This window comes from Lissotriton helveticus, chromosome 1_1 (genome assembly GCF_964261635.1).
Source record: "Lissotriton helveticus chromosome 1_1, aLisHel1.1, whole genome shotgun sequence".
NCBI lineage: Eukaryota > Metazoa > Chordata > Amphibia > Caudata > Salamandridae > Lissotriton > Lissotriton helveticus.
Window position 1 is genome coordinate 1120643339 of NC_136057.1, and position 22318 is coordinate 1120665656.

Here is a 22318-nt window from a genome sequence, read left to right on the forward strand (position 1 = left end):
TTGGGGTCGGTGTGGATCTGGAAGTGCATGTGCTGGGCGGTGGTGAGGGTGTCGTCGGTGTTGGTCGAGACTCGGAGGGTGTCCTTGTGGATGATGGCGATTCCCCCTCCAGCTCCGTTGGTGCCGTCTCTGCGGGATATCTTGTAGCCCTTTGGGCCGGCTATGGCGATGTCTGGTGCTGAGGTGGCGTTCAGCCAGGTCTCCGTCAAGAAGGCGACGTCGGGAGCGGTGGAGTCTAGGAGGTTCCAGAGTTCGATGGCGTGCTTGCGAGCGGAGCGGGTGTTGAGGAGGATGCAGCGGAGGTGGTTGGGTTCTCTGGCTGGTGGTTTGTAGGGCTGGATGCTGGTGAATCTGCAGTTCCGGCAGGTGGAGGGCCCTTGGGTGCGCTTCGGGGTGGCCTGGTAGCAGGGGTGGTCTCATCCGGTGTTGAGTGCGTGGAGGGTGCTGGAGTCGTAGTGTAGTCTGGCGTTGCGGGGGGCGCGGGGTCCAGGGGTTCTGACGCTGGGTGTGGTCCAGACGCGGACGGGCGCAGACGGACTTGCCTTTGGCGCGCCAGCGGCGCCCTCCATATGAGGCCAAGTGGGAGAGAGGGGCAGCTGGGAGGCGGGAGCGGGGCGGCGAATGGGCGAGTGGACGGACACAGAAGGCAAAAGGGGGTGGGGCGGCAGGGGAGCAGCGGCGGGAATCGGGGGGCACAGAGGGCAATGGCGTAAAAAGGAGCGCCTAGGCTGGGAGACAAAAATCTATATTTTATATGATATCCTTAGCAGGAGACACATTAAGCTTAAATATTTGCTTTGATTGAAATCTGGGACTATACAAAACACAGAACTCCCCAACAAACATGTTCACCTACAGAGTTCTCTCACCATTATTATTATTCTCAGAGATTCACTCGGAACCTCTACAGCAGATGCCTTAACCCCACATAATATTTTAAAATAAAGACTCTGCAACAAAGTGAGCAGAACATATCTACTACCATGCATCTCATTGTTGCCAATTTCTTTGTCGAAGGTTTTTTTTTTAATGGATTACATTGAGGCCTAGATTTATCATCAGGATTGCGCCACTTTTTTTGACAACCACAATGCAAAATCTCAATGTTTAAATCTCATAATGCGCTGAAATGCACTCATAATATACCTGATAAATATATGTGAGGGCTTAATATCAGATGTTACTTCTTGTGATGTCACTTCCAGTGGGGTCACTTCCTGTGATGCCACCTGCAGTGTTATGCCTCGTTACGTCATGCGCTGCAATTGCACGCACTATGATGTTACTACTTGCATCCTGCCTAAATTGGTCAGTGACCCCACTTCATTTTTTTTAGGACTTGTGCCCTGGAAAAGGTACCGTTGGGGGAGTGAATGCGGAGTAAAGGCAGGTCGTGGTTCTGCCTGCAGGGTAAATGATGTTTCCCCCCTGCAGCAGCACACACCATAGAAAGGAAAGAAAAGGTTCGGGAGCGGCTTCCCCTTTATCGCTATTGACACAAATGGAGCGAGGAGGAGGGAGCGGGCGGGCAGGAGGCGTGCCTTCCCTCTAGCTGCCACAGAAGGAAAATCCCTATATAACTGAAAACGCGCAGAACTGGTCCCGATCACTGTGCCGATTACAAGGAACGGAGCCGGAGCAGGCACGAAAGATACGCCGCCAGCGTCCTGTCAGCGCTCCCAGCTGCCGCCACACTGGAACCGCGTCCCTCTCACCACCCGGGAAGCCAATGCACGGACTAGCCCAAATATGCTGGGGGCATTCAACAGCTAAAAGGACTCTCAATACCTTGTCTAGGCTGGATTGCTGCTGCTTTTCCTTATGAAGAAGACAAAAGTAAGTCTGTGGATTGCTCGGACTTTGTCTTGTGTTTTTGCCTCGTGTCTGTGGAGCGATGGCAGCAGGCTCTTTCGCCCTTCTTCTTCCTGCAGTGGTGGTGCAAGTAGGGCTATGCATGGAGGCACTGCGCAGAAACATGCCTGGAATGGACCCGGCTGGCCCGAGTGCAGGGGTGAACTGCGCTCGGGGCACTCCGAGGGGTGCTTGGACCCGCCACCTTGCCCCACAGTGTGAAGCAGCATGCACTCCATTCTCCTCAGACTTCAGAGGGATATTTATTTCACGAGCGAGGCCCGTGGGTGAGGTGCCGGGGAGCAAGGAGGGACACCCCTCAAGGCAGCGCTGCGCTCGCCATGTGGCGAACCAACACGCGCTGCTGAAGGCGCCCCGGTGGGACGGTCAATTGAAAGGGAGACATTAAAGTGCTGGTGGGGTTAATTTGTGAACCTGCCGCGCGCGCTTCCACACCTGCAGCGAGGGGCCCTTGGCTGAGATTAGTCGTGGCGGGCTCTGGCACCGGACTGGGCGCAGTCGCTCAGCGCGCAGTGCCCTGGGCCGGTGGAGGGGGCGGTGGGCACAACCCCCAGGCAGCGCCCTTAAACCTGCGCTGCTTTGGTCCGGTGTGTCCCATTAGCTGTGCTGCAGCCTTTCCCGGCCTGCTGAAGTTTTTTTCCCTTTCCTGCAGGCAAGATTAGATTATGTGACTCAAGGGGCAGCAGAGCAGTCGGCGCAGGGAAGTCCCAAGTGCAGCAGTCCTCCTCCCGGCCTTGGTGCCGAGATACTCCGACCCTTTGCAGTAATGGGTTTTATGTGCCCCGCCCTCTTTATTGCTGTTTCCAAAGGTAGATTCATACACTTAACCAATAAGCCTGTTTTGCATATAGAAGTGCTGCAGTCTACACTCAGTCATTTCTAGTAAGTGGACCTTTGTCTCAGTTAGCGAGCGCTGACCTTTTACAAGCAATAGCATTGTGGGACATGTAGTTTTAATTGTTACGTTTTAAATATGGTACTAATAGTGGTGTGCAATTAATAGTGGTGTGCTTGGGTGTCACGAATAACAGGTGGGGGGGGGGGGGGGCGATAGGCATGCTTGTACATGTGCGAGCATACACCACCCTCGGCGTGTGAAGGACAGGTGGCTCATGTGCCCCAATTTTCTTACTTTAAAAGGTCGGATCCAGAGACATATTGGCTGCATAAAACGGCGAATATGTGTTTATATTATTCCATTAAGGGGATACCCTGTAACGATTTTTTTGTGTGTGCTCTGCTTCGTCTGGGCTTGTCTCTCACACCGATATTTTGTGTATTCTGCTCACCTCCTTTCCCTGTTCACTCCTAGGTTGCAATGTGTCGAATATTTTACATATTGCCCAAGTATCTCTTCCCACCATTCCCAGTGCCACTGCATACATAACAATTCTGTGTGTTTTGTCTTGGTGATTTGTTTACAATTTGTCAGTTTGCACTTGAGCTGCCCTTCATAAGCGAATGTAATCAAATTATTTTAATCTTCCTGATGGTTTCCAGATTCTCTTGAATATAGGTGTTCTCAAATAGGCCTTGTGGACAGTGTGGAGCCTGGGGGTGCGAACTACGGTTCGAGTCCTGGCTTCGCCTCTTGGTCAATGTATATTCTCCTAGGCAAAAGACATCGTCACCGGGTTCCTCCTCGACGAGGCCTGCCAATAACGAAAGATCTTAAAAATCGGCTATTAAAAAAAATGGAAACAGAATGTAAAACGTCATTTTTCACTGTATGTAATATTAACAGAATAACATCGTTTTGAAGAGAAATTGCCGAAATACCGCGGTCTTCCAATGTTAATATAACTGAATGCATGTAATGGTACTCGGCTTATCGACACGGGGTAACTGAAAGGCCGAGTTGGACCTGTCGGGACTCCAGTGTGTCAGCAGCTGCAGAGTAATGAGGGCATGTTCTGCACCTGAACGGCCGCGTACGCAGAGGGCAGAGTGCAGGCTGACTTGGGGTGCTCTTGCACGTTCCCGCCACCAGGGGCGCAGCAGGTCTGCGAGAGAAGCCGAGAGATCGGAGAAAAATCCCTCGACCAAGATGTGGATAAGAAGCTACATAAAGCCCCCAGCGAAGCCACTCCCCAGCACTTAAAAAGTGTGATGCCAGCTAAAAATTGGAAAATAGCCGCGACTGCACGGGTTGCACAATGGCAAGCATAACACCAAGGTGTGAAGTGAGGTGTAGGTGCCGTGCAGTCTATTTTTTTTTTATGTAACACGTTTAACTTCCTGAAGGTAATTTTAGGCCGACGTTTGAACACGTTTAAATGGTGACAGGTTAATTAGTCCTGATTAGTGAATCGTTCGTGGGCCCTCCCCCCGTCTTACGCACAAGCTGCAGGTAGCTCCCTCGCTCCAGCCAGGCCCTGCATTCCCCCAGGACACTGACCACTTGTGTCCACTTGACTCCGCTTTGATAGCCTTCAATCCCCACCACCCCCCAGGCAGTTCTACTTGGTGGAGTCTGCCTTTTTAAGGTAAATGAAATCCTTCCGCGAGGCAGGCAGACCGACCCACGGCCGGGTGGTGGGTGGGGTTACAGATGTGTTCAGTCCACTGAGGAGGACAGATAGGTTCCCCAGTGCTACACGCACAGAACTGCAACCACTGCGTTTGGAATCTAGCGGACCGGTCGACATTATGGTTGTTAGATTGTCGACTTCATCAAACATTTGGCGTGGAGACCAAATAAACGTGGTATACGCCCAGGACTTTAAGTGGGATGAGAATCAGTGGGGCCTCTCAAATGGGGGTGGTCGATGTAATTAAGGGCATGGCTTAAAACACATAAACTAAAAATCTGCTCTTAGCATAATGTGCATCCATACAGGTATTTTGCTGCTTCTGGTATTGCATTTAAATATATAATACAACAAGTAACATTACACCTACAACAAGCCAAGACTATTGGCTTTGTCAGTGGTTGTTAGTTGCATAAGATTAATGAGCAACAACTATGGCTTCGTTCTATATAATATTGAAAAGGCTCCTGTTCTGGAATGATAGACTGTCAAAGTACTATAAAGAGTCTCTTTGAAGTTACATCAAAGGCACTGAAGGATGGTACTAATGCAGAGTTATAACTTATTCACCCTGATGGTGAGGGCAAAAATGGAGAGCCCGATAGAGACCCGTGACAACACCTGCTTTTTAGAACTATCGGTACTGAGCACCGGCAAGACCCGGCCCACTTAAAGCCCAATATATACCCCTGAGGAGAATACCTTATCTCTAACAGTGCACGTGTCCCACTATACACCGGTGGGATTCTGCGGGACTGGTCAAAAGCCATCTCTGAAACACGTGTAATTCAAACGAAGTGTCTGTGGTACTCAAGAGATGCGCAGTTAGTGTTTTTGTGGGGTACTGCTCGTGTGCACATAACAGCTTCCGGTACAATGTTGGTGTCTCCATAATACATCTGAGGTACCGTAGAGCTCACACCGTACTGCGGGGCCGCTTTCATACTATTGACGTCACGTGAACATATTCCTCAATTTGACATGAAATATCTGGACTGCCCATTGGACCTCTTATGCTGGCGTAAAGCCTAATGCATCTCGCATCTCTCGTACATTAGACTTAAGAATGAGCCACATGGAGCCATGTAAACACAGCGCGCTGTAGATAGATGCCGGCCTCCACTGGCAGTGGACACGCCGTGAGGGGATAAAGCCTCAATGTTGGCGTCCTTTTAGCTCGCCCTCATAAACCCTGGAATGCGGGACAGCGTGGCGCGGACGTGCATGAGCATTCCACCGAACGTGCATGGGGCAGATCTGCAAAACAGTCAGTCGTCACGGCAGGCCTACTTCCTCAGCCTCTATACCTTCCACCGCATAATTGCCCCCTTGGTTAAAGGAAAGCACTTTCCAATGTCCGATACTCAATGGAGTGGAAAGGCGGAGGCTGATAAGCAGAGCTTTACTTTTAAAACCTGTAATACGTTTTACATTTTTTTTTCTGAAAGTGCGCCAAACTCTAAACGCCATATTTGCATAGTCTGCCACATAGTGAGTGCATTGTTTATATGAATATTTTCGCTTGGGAAGGTCATGTACTACATAAAATCATTCTGTGTTTTTTGTAAAATCTGCAAGTGGCAGGAAATGTATACATTTAGAATTTAGTAATATATTGTTCAAAGGTTGTTTCGAAGGATTTGGGAGATAAACATCATTATGGAGCCGAGAGATCACTCTAAGTGGCATGTCTAACGCTGTCTAAGGCCTCCGAGGCGTTTAGTTTAGTGATAATCCTGTCAATCAAAGTGCTTCCCCTGCAGTAAAATGAAACGCCTATTTTAATTAGTAATTAACAAGATGCCAGCGTGAACTATGCCACTAACAGAACAAGATTATTAAAATACAGAAAGGTTCATATGAAAAAATGTTCCTAAACCATCTTGCCACTTTGATTTTTTCGCACAGTAGTTGAACACTTTACATCTTTCAAGTTTAAAAACTAAAACATGTTCCTCATATCTTTAAACACGATCTTCTTGACTGTGAACGTGTTACTTTCTCCTCCTTTGCTTGCTCTTTTCATGCCTGGCTTGAAATGTTGTGTGAGCGCTCTTCCTACGATTTTGGCATTTTTCGGCTTTTTTTTTTTTTTTTTTTTTTTTTTAAAAATTAAAAAAAGCATAGCGAGTATTGCACAAATGCGGGCATTGACAACACCAATCTGACTTGCTTACGTTTTGAGTTCTGACTAAACGTTTTTAAGAAGCCTGCTGCAGCGAACAGCAAAAAAAGTTTGTCCTTCTATGTAATGCATGTAAGATAAAAAATGTAATGTGTGAATTTGCACATTTTTAGGATGTACAAAAGTATCTCGTACCTCCGCTCTGTCTAGCCTGACCTAAAAAGAGTTGTCAAACGCAAACACCCCGATGTGAAGATGAAGATAAAATGTACACACAAGCAACATGGGTCACTTTCCTGTTTAACTTCTGTTTCACAACATGTGGCCTGCACAGCTTCTTGCAGCAGCAGTTCCAGTCTCACTGGCACCAGGGTTTTGGCAGGTAAACAGCCCAAGATGGGATTAATATACATCAGCATTCCCGCATGTGCCTTTTGGTGTACTCCATTACTTGCTAGCAAGGTATTTCATGTTGTTCGCAATTGTTTTTTAATCTGGTTTATGAAGTACATGTTGGGTTCTGGAATTTGATTCCCACTTCCTGGATTCTTGGGGTGGTCTGCGGCCAGATTGCTGACTGGGAGTTAGAACATTACAGTTCCAATTTTGGCTTCTGCATTTGACTGTTTGATCTTGGATAAATCACTTTGTATCCTCGTGTCATGGTGCCACTACCTCTCACACTGTGGGAGAATTTAGTAACTGCGGATGCTGTCAAGCACTATATATAACGACATTTGTTGTTGAATGGTGTGTGATACTCTGAAAGCATTAAATGCTTTACACCTGTGCACCATTTCAGTGTGCCAGAAATCCAGACGGACAGGGCAGGGTGTTGGAAAACAAGGAAGATAACTGTAAAAACCTGAAAATAATGCTTAAAGTACTTGGTGGTCAAGAGAGCTGCATTAACCTTGCCAGTAGGTTCCTATGCCACTTGTACAGACCTATCACTCCTCTTATAATGTATGCATTGATATTCATGCAGCATTATCACATAAGCCTTAGGGCAGCATTTAGATTCTGGCAGATGTGGGGCTTCTGACAACGATGGTGGATATTCCAACTGCTCGATTTAGAATGCAGACCTGTATACTCTCTAAATAGCGTGGACGGGACATACAGCTTTAGTAAATGTCTTACAGCCGCAAACTGATAAATGACTCCTTAGAGTTGTTACTACTTTTGTTGAAGCACAGCTATGTTCATTTTGAAGTTTTACTCTGGGTGTGTGCTTGTGTTCACACACAGTCCTGTCTGGAGTATTGAAGAGTGCAATTGGTGCTGGGTAGCTTGGGGGACAGCAGCCAAGTTTTTCTTCTCCGCAAGGACGCAGTCTGCCATCTCCCTTTCTGCACGCCTCAGGTTAATTGTCTTGGCCAACCATGAGGATCTGGAGGGCACCACTACAGTGTCTCTTCCAGGAGAAGGAAGAGCAGCAGGGGGTCTAAAATGGTTTCCAGTTGAAGTGTCGGCCTCTTTGGTTTGGCAAAAAGGGAGTGAGAAGAATGACAGTGAGTGACTCTGAGGTGAACCTCACGCTGCTCAAGGAGATACTTGGAGGTAGGTTTGGCAGGGACCGGTCTAACTAAAGAGCATCTTTCTCAATCAGAGGATCTCAGTGGTTGGACTGATTAAACTCTGCACCACCTCTTGTTCCAAACACGGTTCTCAGTGCAGAGATGGATCCACGCATAGAGACGGTCTGTATCCAGGAGAGGTACCTTGTGGAGGAGCACATCTAGCCATAAAATACTCCAGGCAAGGTGGTGCTAGTCGGCACAGATACGAGTATTCACTTACACGTTAACCAGAAGAAGGGCTCATGTCAGAGTCCCATCCACAACTGAAGCTCCACTTTACCCACCCACAAAATACCTTTTTAATGTCTAAAAGGTGCTGTCTTTCCAGAGGGTACTGCATACAGAGGCAAGTCCTGCTACTTAGCATAAACTCATCCACTAGCTATGTCTGCATTTCTGAGAATTGTTTTTGTGCCCCCTCAAAGTTATAGCTGCCCTACGGCAAATTACCAGCACTCTAGCATTAAACATGTGGCACCCCTGCTGAGAAGGATCAGTAGTGTCCCATTAAATGTGTGGAAGTCCTCAGGAGGGCCAGTCCCATCCCACTAAGCGGGTTTCATCTCTGGTGAAAAGGGGTTCTAAAGTTTAATTGTAAGTAAAATAATCCTCTAAGAAGTGCTTTGCTTCCCTTCCCTTTCCTATTCTTTCTCAACACCCCTGCTTAGTAGCAGGCTCCCTTGGCAACTTAAAAGTACCAGTAATGCCCAATAAAAAGAACGGCCATGCTGTGGATGAAACTCGGTTCTTTCATTAAAAGTAACATGTACTTGTCCTGTACTGCCTGACTACAGGGAGAGGAGATTTGCTGCTATGCTGCATTACATGTCTTGCAGCACGACTGAGAAATCCTTATGTCACAATCAAAGCACAGCTGTGCTGATTAGCGTTGTAAGTACTGTTTAATACACAAAATACCACCCTTGCTGCCCTGACAAGTACCAGTATCGGCCCACTTATTGCTATGCAGCTCTGTTTCAGAGCGGAAGAGCAAGCCACTTCAGTGGAGAATAGATTTGTAAAGTGCAGATCTGTTGCAAGCATGCTATCCAGTCAGGCTAAATCCATGGGATTAGACCTTGGTCTGTGGAATAAATTCAGAGCTCTGATCAACCAAATTCACTCGTCATCCTAGATTTTCCTACAGACCAGTGTTGGAGATTGTCCTGACTCTCTCTGGTCTGCTACAACCTTACTGTAAGGCCTACTTTTCACTTCCTGCTAGGCTGGTGCCTCTAAAAAAACTTGCTGGCAATGCTAAATGGGTCAAATGAATAAAAAAATCTTAGAAGGATGCAGGGACCCGAAGTTTTTCTTTAGTAGCCTGCTACTGGTGACGCTGAATTCTGGGGTTGCCAAATACCAACACTGCTTAGTTTAGCTCATGTTTTTTCTCCATGACCCTACACCTCATGTCTCTTTACGTTACTCTTCTGGGTTCTTTTTCATTCCCGCCTTCTCACTTTCGTCACTTTATTCTACCTTGCTCTTCCCCCTGTCTTTTATGCATGTCTTTCACTCCAGAACAAAGTCTAAAGATTGACAAATAAGTCTTGGGTCCCAAAAGGTGAGAACCGTTGCCATCACCACCACCCCCCCGGACAAATTAAGTTGTATTTGTAGCTATTGGACAGCATCGGCATGCACAAGATCTTGGAAGGGGAAGACTCCTAGCTCTTCAGCGAAGAACTGCACTGCAAGCTTCTCGCACTGCCCACACGTGTAGACCACATCTTATCGCGAGTGTAAGGTGAAGCCATTGGATGTCATCGCAGTCCCCGAAAGAGCATCCACCCTCTGACAAGTGCTACTTCTGTCTCGCTGAGAGACACTGGTAAATAGAAAGCTGAAACCCAGGATTTCTCTCTCTCTTGCTCTCTCTCTCCTTTTTGAAGTGCTCCCAATATTTGCAAATATGATGCACTGGGATCAACACCGCCTTGTCCAGAACCACAGAGTGTGATTCTGTTAATTTATCATGTCTTTTTTTGGGAAATCTATCTTTGTGTCGCCTTCCAGTAACCTCAGAATGCTTACAATTGCAAGGTACATTTTGACTGTTGCAAGGAGGTGTGCGTGCGAGATTGGGCGGGTCTTTTTGCTGCTCCTTCTCAAACCCAGTTTGTTTTGCACTACAGCTGTTACTTTGATGTTCATGCAGAGACACTTCTTTATGCTGGGGGGGGGGTGGTAGGGTCTACGCATGAACTCTGTACTTTTGAGATGCAGGTAGACACTGGAATGTTTTATGGGATGTCAGATCTTCGTAAATCATTGCGGCGTGCAGGGTACAGGGCTTTACTGGTAGAAGCACAGAACTCCGGGGGGGTGTTGGGTATGCTGGACACCGGTGGAGTAACACAAAATGTTAAGGCCACTGAAGAATGGGCTTACCCCCTCCCCAATTATTCCTATATCTCAAATATTCAGAAGCTTTATATTAAAAGGAGGCCTTTGGATGGTCCCACCCCCCTTCCGCAAGGACTGCAGAGTTCTGCCTTGTGCTCTTGCCGGAAGCACATGCTGTTCCGAGGACCGTCTTTGACATGAAGCTTTCTAGGCCTAGGCAGGGGCGCAACTAGACCCAAAGTTCGGAAGAGGGGCGCTAGCCCTTTGAATTTTGGGAGCAGAGACCTCTGTAGAGCTAGAGTGAAAATGACTTGCAGGAGCTCTTTTCACTGTTGTGGCAGACTGGACAGTAAGGTGGTCCTTTTCTGGGCAATATTTCATGAATGATGTACCATGGGCCTCTAACAATGGTATGTGTTATACATTCTTTACAGATATCAAGGGTTTTCCTGAAGGATTTGTAAAAGAATGGATGGAAAATGCTGCATTTTATACATATTGAGCCACCAGGCCAAGCAGGATTGGATATTTGAGGTTCATGTGTCGGGGGCAATCAATGGTTCTTTCTTAAATACACTGAGCAAGTTTCATTGGTCTCAACCTTCAAAAACTTTTATAAGATATTTTAAGCATCCTCCCCAAAAGAATATTTTGGAAAATCGATCACAAATAATGGCGTAGGTGCATATTCCTTAAGTATTGTTATGTTCATTCTTCTTTTGGCATTTGAGAATACCTTTCCATTGTTTGCAGGATAAGATTTTAGGGTACACCCTATTGTTTGTCAATGAGGAAAAATGTGATAGCCACTCATTGTAAACACTGCACTTCACCGCTCGTTAACTCTGTGCTGAAAAGATTTGGTTTTCAGAGTTGAGACGGAGTAGTTACATAATTAAAAAACAGCAGATGTTTCTAAAGTTTGCAAACATCCTGACGAGGATGAGAACAATCGTTTCGGAGGTGTCTGGGCCTAGAAGACTCTGTTCCTGCCCACGGACCCTGACCGAGGAGAAAGCGGGTGGAGGACTCTAGCCTTTCAACCCAATGGACGTTGCATGTCTTGGCATAAGAATATGGTTATTCTCTCATTACGCAGATAGTGCTGTCACACAATCCAGAAGAGCAATAAGCTGGTGTGAGGTGTGTTTTGTATAAAAGTCCGCTCCCAGATGTCCCTGTGCTTCTCGCTCACCAAAGAGCTATGCAAAAATTCTCACAATATCTCCAAGCTCACGCGACGGCTTGTTTGACATCTGCTGCTGCCGCTGTTCATCAGATGTCAAGTGTATCTGCTTGAACATGTCTCAGTAAGAGTTTTCATAGCTTTCTCTGGTTTGCCTCGTTGAGGTTGTAGAATTGAAATGTTGCCAAGTGTTGCTGCTGAGCTTTTTAACCATTAAAGCTTAAAAGAAGACATGTGCCACTCATGGCAGAGTAAAGTTGATATTTAATCTTCACGTTGTATGGAAAGATCATTATTTTCTTTAGTTGATAATGGTTTATACATGCCGTCATGTATGTTGTATGCTCTACTGGTAGTCTATATCGGGCCTAGACTGGCTAATAAGGGACCATACAATAATTGTCCCTGAGGAAGCAGTACACTTTATTTGTATTGGCACTTGCACGATTTGCTGTTATGGAGAATTAATGCCCCAGCCTACTGTAGCAGACCCTTACCTATTGGAATAGTTGGCGTGAATCTTCAGAAATGCATGTGAAACCTAGTGCATCGAAGCCAAGCTACTCTTTGATGACCTTTGGTGCAAGTTTCAAGGTTGAACCCTGACAAGGCTAACCTTGGCTTGCCCAGTATCCTTTTGAGTACTAACTGGCTGATAGAACCCCCCATTATCTACAGTGCTTAGAAGCAGCTACAATGTAGAATAAAGTGCTAAACAAATCTTTGTTACTAGCCAGTAGGAAAGCTCAGTGAGTTCAGCGCTTGTTGTTGAGATTTGTATGATCTGCTGATTACAGGACTGAATTCCACCAAGGTCCCTGCTCTCAGCAAAGTGACTACAAATTTCTAGTGTTAATAACAGGTGCATACAATACTTTTTGTAAAGCGTGTTGAATAGAAGAGCTTTCTAAATAAGGTATTACTTTAATTATTTCTCCAAAGTAATATACATGTTACATGACGACAGTGCTCGAGTGTTTTACCCGATGCTCAGCTGAAGTGTAAACCTGTTCCTGGGCTTCTCTCAGCTGGTTTCTCCCTTCCCCTTCTCACCAAGTTGCGAGCTGCGCCTCTGCTTACATTTCCACCCGCCCCTCCGCTGACTTCAGTGTTCTTTATATTCTGCGTGATAAGAGGCCGGTTCTCCCGCTCTTTTGCCGCTGGCGGGTCATGCTGTTAACCTTCCGCCGTGAGAACCTTTTAGGGAATCCTTTTATGCGCTAATCATTGCAATTAGTTGCAAAGTTAAGTGGGGAACAAGGGCGGAAAAAATGTGGAAAGTGGAATGGAAATGTGGCCGCCTAATCTCCGTGTAGCGATGTGATTAGAAAGGTGCAGGGTGGACACAGCCGAGGGCCTTAAATGGACGCCTGAACTTTCCCCAGCTATGGTGCGTGCAAAGGAGTCCGCATGGCTTTCCATGAGGGCAGTGCTTTAAATGGAAATACAGAAGTGTAGGTATTCATTATCTAGATTGCCTGTTTCCTCCTGGGAAGTGCTGGTTGCCTCCAATTACAGGTATTGTAGCAGTGCTGAGAAGTGCAGGTACTCCCCAGTTCACCTTAAAAATTGCAGGCACTCTGTACCAAACAGTACCTGCCATTTAAAGCACTGCATGCAGGGGAGGTACCACGTTTACGTTATGTACCTTTCTATGCATCTCTCTATACCGCTCCTATGCCATCTCTAAGAGCTGCAAATAAAAGGCTGGGTGTCTAGTTTAATGGTACCCACTCAACCGGGAGCCCGAAGGAAAGGGTGAGTGAGCCAGCCTTGCCAGAATGAGAACTCTTGACTTGCACATGATTGGAAGTGTGGCTAATATCTAGTGCCTAACTTCTGCTTCAGAGCACTCATGTGGTGATAGACACAAGGTGAAAGGTTTCAATGTCACTCCCACACTGCAACAAGCAATTGTACAGTGAGCCAGAATTTCTCCAGTGGGGGCGAGGAGGGAAGGGCGGGGAATCTCTCTTCCTGCCCAATATTTCGTTTAAAAATGGCCTCAGACAACGAATTTTCAGCAAAATTATCCAAATGTATTTACTTAAGATGCAAGTATTTTGCATGTAGTTGCGAAGAGAAGCTTTTGAAATATTCCAGTACTTCAGTGCCCACTTCAGTAGAGGGGAGCCTTATTTATCCACAGTAGCAAAATAGGATGTGTGGCATCATTTCTTTTCCAAATTGTAGACCTTTGCTTTGACTTGTATCAAGAGTGGTCTTTTTTAAGTTATGGGTCAAAGTCCTATCTTCACCCACATCCTGCTGGTACGGGCACTCTGTCCGTCATTCTTGACTATTCCAGGCCCATGGAATATTGACGTGATCTGTCTGGATGGTGCATCTTGAGAGTGTAGTGTTCTGTTGTAGATGGACAGAGCTCTTAGTTAGGCTCTGTATTCCCCCTGGAATGTCTTAATGCTTGCATTTTTATACCTAGGTGCCTTGACTGCCAGATGCCATTTTAAGCAGTGTCCTTGAGTATCAGCTATGCTGCTTTAAAGGCACAAATAATCCAATATGAACTGTGTGATAATCAGCGTTGTTTTTCTCCCCGTTCCTCACTCCTCAACCCCTTTCCTTCCTGGACCTACACATCCATCATACCTCTCCACCTCTCTGTCCCATGGGCCTTTAAGATCTGAAGTGAAAAATGCAAAAAGATCTGAAGGATCCATTCTATGGCCAGTCACGTAGCAATACCTTCACGTTCATTAATTACTAAGGGCTTCCCTTTGAATACCTTGTTTCAGCAGCCATAGCCAGTTACTAACTTTTAGTTGCTGCCGAATTCAAAGAACTGTCTTCATTGCTGAGTGGACATCGAAATCCCACAATGTTGCATGATGGTCACCAGCGGGACTAACACTAAGGCATTTCTAATGCATCTTCCTGCCCCATTCATACTACTCCCCATCACTTGGTCATTTAGCTATGTCAAGTTGTAGTGTATATGGTTTTGAGTGACTATTACCATATTTGTCCAGGTTGCTTATGTGAAAGTCTTTGCTACAATCCTTGTCTTATGGGACCTCGTGCCCCCATATAGGGCGGAAATGGAGCGAACGAGTTTGTGTTGTGTGGGCCATACGGCAGTAGTCTCTTTCTACTGTGCAACAGCCCAGGTTTTGTATCTGATCGAGTGGTTGCAGAGGATTGTTCTCACAATGTCAGTGCACAGGTAGTTTTGACTGTGTTGAAGGTGGTGATGGGTTGTAGTTTGCAGACAGTTGGTTTGTTATGCACACATATGTCATCCAGAGTGCAGAACACAATGACGAGCTACTTCGCGGACCAGTTTGAAACTGATCCCACATTGCGTGATGGTAAATAAAGCTTAACCTCTATAGCCATTCTCTCATACTTTCTCTACCACTCAGTTCCCAGAGTCCCAAAATGGAATAGCTAGAAGTGCGCCCGATATAGCTACTCCATCCCCATGCGCCAGTTACACAAATTAAGAATACCACATTGAGGTTGGCTTAAAAGAGGTTGTTTTAACAAGGGAGAGGGACTTTAATAGCCTGTATAGCCCAGCCACGAAGGGCTATAAAGCTATTAGAACATTCTGCCACTAGAGGGCAGAATGTTATTAAAAAAAAAAAAGCCTTTTGGGAGCGTGTGGAGATTGGAATTTCCTCGGTCTCCCTAAAGCCTTTGTTCACAGCCAGAGCTGTGAACAAAGAAACATTGGAATGTTGGAGCTCCGGGCTTATACCAGCCATTATAAACCCGGAGCACCCCATTGATTTCAATGGAGCTCCCAACACTCCACTGTTCTAATATTTCTTACATCTACACTTGCCAAATGAAGCATTGGAGCTATTGAATAGAGTGTTCCTTTTATCATAAATTAGGAACTTTGTGGGTTATCTGGAGTCCGGACCCTGCCTCCAACAACCACCCTCCCCTGCACGCTCCCACATACACCACTGGTTTTGCCACCGTCGACACCTATTTACAGCCAGGATGTTTAACAAAAGAGATTTTTATGGACCACTACAGACCGACTCACTGCCACACTGCTCTGTTCACTAACCCCCCCCCCCACTCCCCCTAGTCCCGACTATGAACGGTTCTGCCTGTCTGCAGTTTGAAGATCACCTCTCTAGACCTTTTCAAGGTACCTATTTAAATAACCTCTGGAATGTCTGTGTATTTTATAATGAGGTGGCTAGAACGATACTATAGGCGGTAGTCACCTAGAACTACGGATTTCAATTCTGTCTAAGCTCCATTAGATGAAGCTCTTGCTATTCAGTGGGGAACTGCTTTTCCAGAAGGCGAAATCTAAGGGCCACTTGTGTGTTTACAGGCCAATAAGATGGCTCTGTGATGTGGCTTTCTCTGCTATTATCTTTAGTCGACCAACTGGTTATGGAATGCCAGTAGCACCATCAACCATTCACTCTTTTCAAAGTTGGTAAACTGAGTACTGTTTACCAAAGCACGGCAGTCCATTTCAAATTAAATATTTTTAAAAAATTTTTTTTTTTACCTGATACTATTCTGTGTTCAGCACCAAAACATGTGCCAGGGTGCTATAATATAACAGACATCCTTTTGTGTTACCTGCAGAGTTAAGTGTCATTACTAAACCAAGCGTGCCCATCTCTGAGGTTTGGGTAAGCAAAGTTTATAACTAATTTTTCTTATTTCTAGCTATTTTATGTTTTTGTGTTTGCACCCAAAGGGTGTGCAATGCATTTACTGACTAAGGAAGCACTTGGTTAGAGGGGCAATATGGCTCGTTCAGAATGAATGATTGAATATATGGCTAAGTGCAAGGTCTCTGGTTGCACCAATAGTAAAGGTGCAGCCTATCTACATTAGTATTTGGTCTACCGTGCTTTACAGAGCTGGTTTGTTTCTGTTGGTCCAGAAAGTGTCGCCATTCACTACAAGATCAGTGACTCATAGAGTGGATGCCTGTGAAACCGTGGGTTTCGATCAAAGTAGTGCTTTGTCAAACACGAATGGACAAACGCAGCCCTCTGTATGCATAATCAATACAAATGTATCATCACATGGTCTGAATAATTCAGAAAGCAATTTCCTTACTTACACTTCAGCCTTGCAGCAAAGACGTGCAGCCAGCGTCTGCTTCCCAGAGTGAGCTGCAACCATAGGGTTCCAACTTCATTTACAAGCGTATTTATTTGGAACCTAATGCCTCAAGCCAAAGGACATTAAAGCCACTCTGCTCCTAGGGACGATACAAAGGCACCTAGGCCAGCCTCCGCGGGGGTTGCCATGGGCGGATTAAGTAGTTCTTACGACCTTTAGAAACTAGTTCCCAAGATTGAATCGGAAGTTGCTAAAGGAACACTGCAAGAAAGATCTTCTGGCACAGGTGTGGGGTAGGAGCCAGAGGTTGGCAATGGAAACAAACCTAGTTAAAGACCAAGAAGAAAAAATACAAAGGTCAAAGAAAAAAATAAGCAGGAAGCAAATGTAGTGAGTGAGGTTGCTACAGAAGATTACAAAGCAGGAAAGAAAAATAGAGATAAGAATAGAAGAACTGATGCAAGAATTACCGAGGCCCGTCCTTAAAGGGATCGGAACAGCCTTTGTTACTGACGCCTGTAGTGAAATACGGCTCAAAATTGGTGGCAATTTATTTTTCAGGCTAATCCACATGCGCACTCATGCATTGAAGCTGTCCGCAGTTCTTGGTCGCCAGTCACCCTTGCACTATGTGGCTGGGATGGTATCAAGGTTTTGGAAGTGAGGCCTGAATGATGTTGACTGCATTCTTTCCATGGGTGAAGTGGCCTAGTGCGGATCACATGCTCCTTTGATTCCTGGACTGCTCTTCCCTCTGTTGGCTGCTTGTCAGATTGATTAACTTTTCATGTGTTGCAAATAACCGTGTGGTTTCCAGTTGCTTTGGTTGACCTGTTTGACACATGTTAAAACTCTGCTACTACAAACACTTGCTACTTTTTTCTTACAAGTCTTATCTCAACGAATTGCGTTTAAGCCCTATTTGCAATTTTAATTTGCTTAAATTCTCATGGTCGCTCATGGATAGATTGGCTTGATTTATGTGTAGCATCACTGCACAGCACTATAGGTGTGGCTTGTTGTATTTTGACTGGTGTTTACTCTGCAATAATGGTTCCCATAGTGACAGAAAAAAGTAAGCTAAGATTAGTGCCCTACCTAATCAAAGCATTCAGAAAAGGGGGTGGTGATGGACAGAGCATCTGAGTTAAACAGAACACTCATACCCAGTCAAAAGATCAGGGCTTGATCCATCACCGTTTTTTAGCTTACTGCACCATCCCAGTTCAGAACCTGGCTACATGCAAATTAGTCTGTCCCTGGCCCAGTGCATCATGGGAACAGGGCAAACCAAACTACCAAGCCAATTCTTTACTGGAAAGGAAACAAGCTTCCGGGGACCGGTTTCTGGCATTGCAGCCGTCTTCGGCCCGGCTTGCTTGAATCCTAATGGTGCAGTGAGCAAGGGACTCACATCTGAGCATACCCTGCCACTCCTATAGTGGCCAAAACGATTCAGAAAAGGGGGTGGTGATGGACAGAGCATCTGAGTTAAACAGAACACTCATACCCAGTCAAAAGATCAGGGCTTGATCCATCACCGATTTTTAGCCCTTTTCCCTGTTCCCATGATGCACTGGGCCAGGGACCGACTAATTCGCATATAGCCAGGTTCTGAGCTGGGATGGTGCAGTGAGCTAAAAAACGGTGATGGATCAAGCCCTGATCTTTTGACTGGGTACGAGTGTTCTGTTTAATTCAGATGCTCTGTCCATCACCACCCCCCTTTTCTGAATCTACCTAATCAAAGGACACTTTCTCATGTCGCCATACCACAAATGCCTGTTAAGTGCTCACATTCGAACCCTTGAGGTAGGGGTTTGTCTTACAGTTATGTTTGTGATGTTGGTGTCTCTGTGCATCCTTTAATGGAAAAAAAATTATTGTGTGTAATATTAGCTGGGGTTGACTCCGGTGTGGGTGGTTGTTTGTGTGTATATGTATATGTGTGTATATATGAAAATAATTTTTTAATTTTGCTTATACGGATGATTTTCTGGTAATCCTTACAACCTACTAAAGACAAGGAGTGTGGTAATTCTAATTTTCCCAATCCCTTAAAATTCCAAATTCTGTGTGACAGTGACTTGGTAGCACTTTGACTACCCACTGTCTCTTAGCTACAATAATTTCTCCCATCCATCACCAGTGTGATTTGTTCCTACACTAGGTGTCATCAGTGACTACCCCTGACTAGAGGGACAATTAAAGTTTTTTGGGTGAATGGACGGTATTCCACCAGCTGGGATGGGGGAGGGTCCACTTTGATAGAACATAAACTATTGTATGAATTAGGCTTGTTTTGCCCTCGTTAAGAGCTGCAAGGTACTAGAGGACTGCATACTCTACACATGTAGTTACTGTTACAGTGTGGTATCCCCCCCGGTACCTTGTAATTATCAGTTAAAACCCTTTGAATGGCGAATAATATTGCAGACACAATTTCCGTGCGGTATTCCTTTCTCCTTGTGGGGGCTAACAACAGATTTACCACCTGCTTTGTGTGTATATCATTTTAAAAAAAAATGTTTTGGTCGAAAGCCCCGCTAATCCCCCATTTTTTATGCTCCCCTACCTTCCTTTATTTCTACCTGCCCCTTACCCCTAAAGTTCACCCTAAACCTTAATATCACCCTTAACTCATCTACCAAAAACTGTGCTACATAATGTACTGGCAAGTTTTTTTCAACTGACAATTGTATAAAAGTATGATCTGAATTTATCCTCTACTGTATTGTGAACAATAACTCCTGATTGAAGAGCTCTCATTTCGTAATGTTTCAGGAAAATAACAGCAGGGTTTACTAGCAGAATATCTACATTTAAATATCGACCTTCTAAAATATCGTGGCCGTAACATTTTACCAGAATATCATGAAGGTAACTTATTTTGGAAGTGAAGAGAAATACCAGCCGACTGGACTACGGAAACGCCCTCTACGCCGGAACCACAGCCAAGCTACAGAAAAGACTCCAGCGCATCCAGAACGCCTCCGCCCGACTCATCCTGGATGTCCCCCGACGCAGCCACATCTCCAGCCACCTGAGGAACCTGCACTGGCTCCCCGTCGACAAGAGGATCACGTTCCGGCTCCTCACCCACGCACACAAGTCTCTCCACGACCTGGGCCCCAAGTACCTCAACGACCGCCTGACCTTCTACACGCCCACCCGTCAGCTACGGTCCACCAGCCTCGCCCTCGCAGCCGTACCACGCATCCGAAGAGCCACCGCCGGAGGAAGATCCTTCTCTTACCTGGCTGCCAAGACTTGGAACTCCCTCCCCATCCACCTTCAGCTGACCCAGGACCATCTCGCCTTCAGGAAACAACTCAAGACCTGGCTGTTCGAGCAGTAGCATACCCCTCCCCCCAAGCGCCTTGAGACCCTCCCGGGTGAGTAGTGCGCTATACAAATGGCATGATTGATTGATTGATTGAAATAAATCTGTACTTGCCTACATATAATTGCCATGCTGATATTCTGGTAGTCTATATTTTGCCCACAATATTCTAACGTACAATTGCAGACATGTTTATATTTTACTTTCTTCTTTAAAGGATCCTATGAATATCATTCTAAAATGTCTGGGCTTGTATTATGCAAACAATCAATGAAAATGCGCGTATTATGGTGAATGCGCCCCCCCATCCCCCCAGGGTAGTGCATGCATGTGAAAAACAGAGTGGCTGATGTAAAGCAGCTCTGTGTTTTCACAGTGCAGGTGGCAACCCACCTGCATTTTTAAAGGGTATTAGCGAGCCCCCTTGCGGGTGGAGTGAATGACTGCCCCTGCTTGCAAGGGGATGTCTGGGGCACTATGGCAGTGGTGTCTGGTGAGCTGTACCCATGTGCTGAGATGTTGATCTTGTGAGGCTTGCGTAGGAGTGGTTGGTGGATATCTTGTTGTGGAAGTGATTTGCTAGAGTGTCGCAGAGTTCCTGTGAGGAGGAGGGTTGTGTTCTCGGTGGCTGCTGGGATGGAGAGCTCTGACTATGGTGAAGGATTTCTTGGTGTGGTTGGTGCTAGCCTCTGCAGCCTGCAAGGACATCCTGTTTCACGTCTTTGAGTTGTTGGTTGTATTTGTTGAGGGCTGACTTGAAGGCGGCTCGGTCTTATCATCTCTGCTTGGGCACCATCTTCAATATAGTTGCTTGGTGGTGTTTCATTGTGCTGAGATCCTGAATGTACCAGCTGCTTGTTTGGTGGATCTGTTAGTTTTGGCTGGTTCGATGGGGCAACTTGGTCGGCGGCATTGCTGATCCAGGTGTTGAAGTTCAAGACTGCCTGTTTCAGGTTGGGTGGTGTTGAGGGCATCTGTCCATTGGTTTTGTGTCACTTTAGTCCAGCTGTGGAAGGAGTTAATAGGAGGGTTGCGCGTGGTGCGAGGCAGTCCTGTGATGGGGAAGGTGATGATGGAGTGGTTGGTCCAGGTGAGTTCTGTGCTATGGCTCTGTTTGACTATGTTGCTCAACATAAAGATTGGGTCCTGCTCTGTGTGTGGGGTCTGTGGCCAACTGGGTGAAGCCGATGTTGTCCATTCATTCCAGTAGGCTGTTAGAGTTTGTGTCATTGTGGTCATCCAGGTGAAAGTTGAGGTGAAAGTTGAGGTATCTGCTGAAGATGTAGTGCTTGGATTCAATAGTGAGTGGAGTGATGGTTTGGGCATTGAGTGGGGCGTTCTTGAAATCAGAAGTGAAGATAATATGAGGGGGAAATGAAAAAGAAATATTGAGGATTTTGTTGATAGTTGTCAAAATGATTACCAAATAAGACCATATTTATGTGTTCTTTTCTCTCAAGTCAAGAAAAAGAGAGTAAGATTGCTTAGAACTATATAAATGTGCAGACTCCATGCTTTTATAGGGTAATATCATACCTGAAAGTCTGTGAAATCTTTTATTTCCTAGTTATCTTGCTGCCTACTCCAAGTTAACGATCTACAATATCTCCTGGTTGTTAACATGTCAATCACAAAACCCTTTTTTTTAGGACGAAGCCTTCCAGACAACCCACCGGTCTGGTTTTCTCTCTCCTCCTGAGGAACTTTTTTTAAAGCTTCCCTGCCCTTACCAGTGGCATAGTTCACATTTGCTTGCTTTCTACTTGCTGATTTTATTTGTTTTAGGGTGTCCAGCATGTCTTTGTCCCTGATGTGGAGTATCATCTGTTCACAATTGCTCCTTGTATTCTTCCACGAGTGCTCACTTTCTGTAAGCAGTCCCTTTTTATTTTGTTCTCATCTTATTACAATTGCTACCAATCCTCAAGAGCCCAAATATCAATCCTCTGAGGGAGCTTAGTTATTACTTTTCTTTCTCTGACTTAACAGTGAAAGAATGTAAGTAATAACCATCCTCGGTACTGGGGGTGTGCTGGATGAAGACTGTACGATGTTAATAAATTATTTGTTAAAACTGTGTAAATATATCAGAATTAGGATTGCACAAAGAAAGTATTTTTGTAATTCTGAAATGTGCTGGAAACAAATATTTGAATACGATCAATACACTTGGTGATACCATTTCAACACATCATTGTGTGTGCACTGTATAGTTTTTTTTTTTTTTTTTTTTTATTTAGAAAATTTTTATTGGCATAC

General features: G+C 45.6%; 1 protein-coding gene across 2 annotated transcripts in view; it reads left to right on the forward strand.

The window, feature by feature from the left end:
• The first annotated feature begins 1491 nt into the window (after positions 1 to 1491).
• The window catches only part of KITLG (KIT ligand), a 144551-nt gene continuing 123724 nt past the window's right edge, over positions 1492 to 22318 (forward strand). Inside the window, exon 1 of one of the 2 annotated variants that reach the window (XM_078678841.1) lies at positions 1492 to 1836. In XM_078678841.1, coding sequence (XP_078534967.1) covers positions 1822 to 1836 — 15 coding nt within the window. In that variant the 5' untranslated portion in view covers positions 1492 to 1821. The remainder of the gene's footprint in view (positions 1837 to 22318) is intronic. The other variant, XM_078678850.1, reaches the window with a different exon arrangement.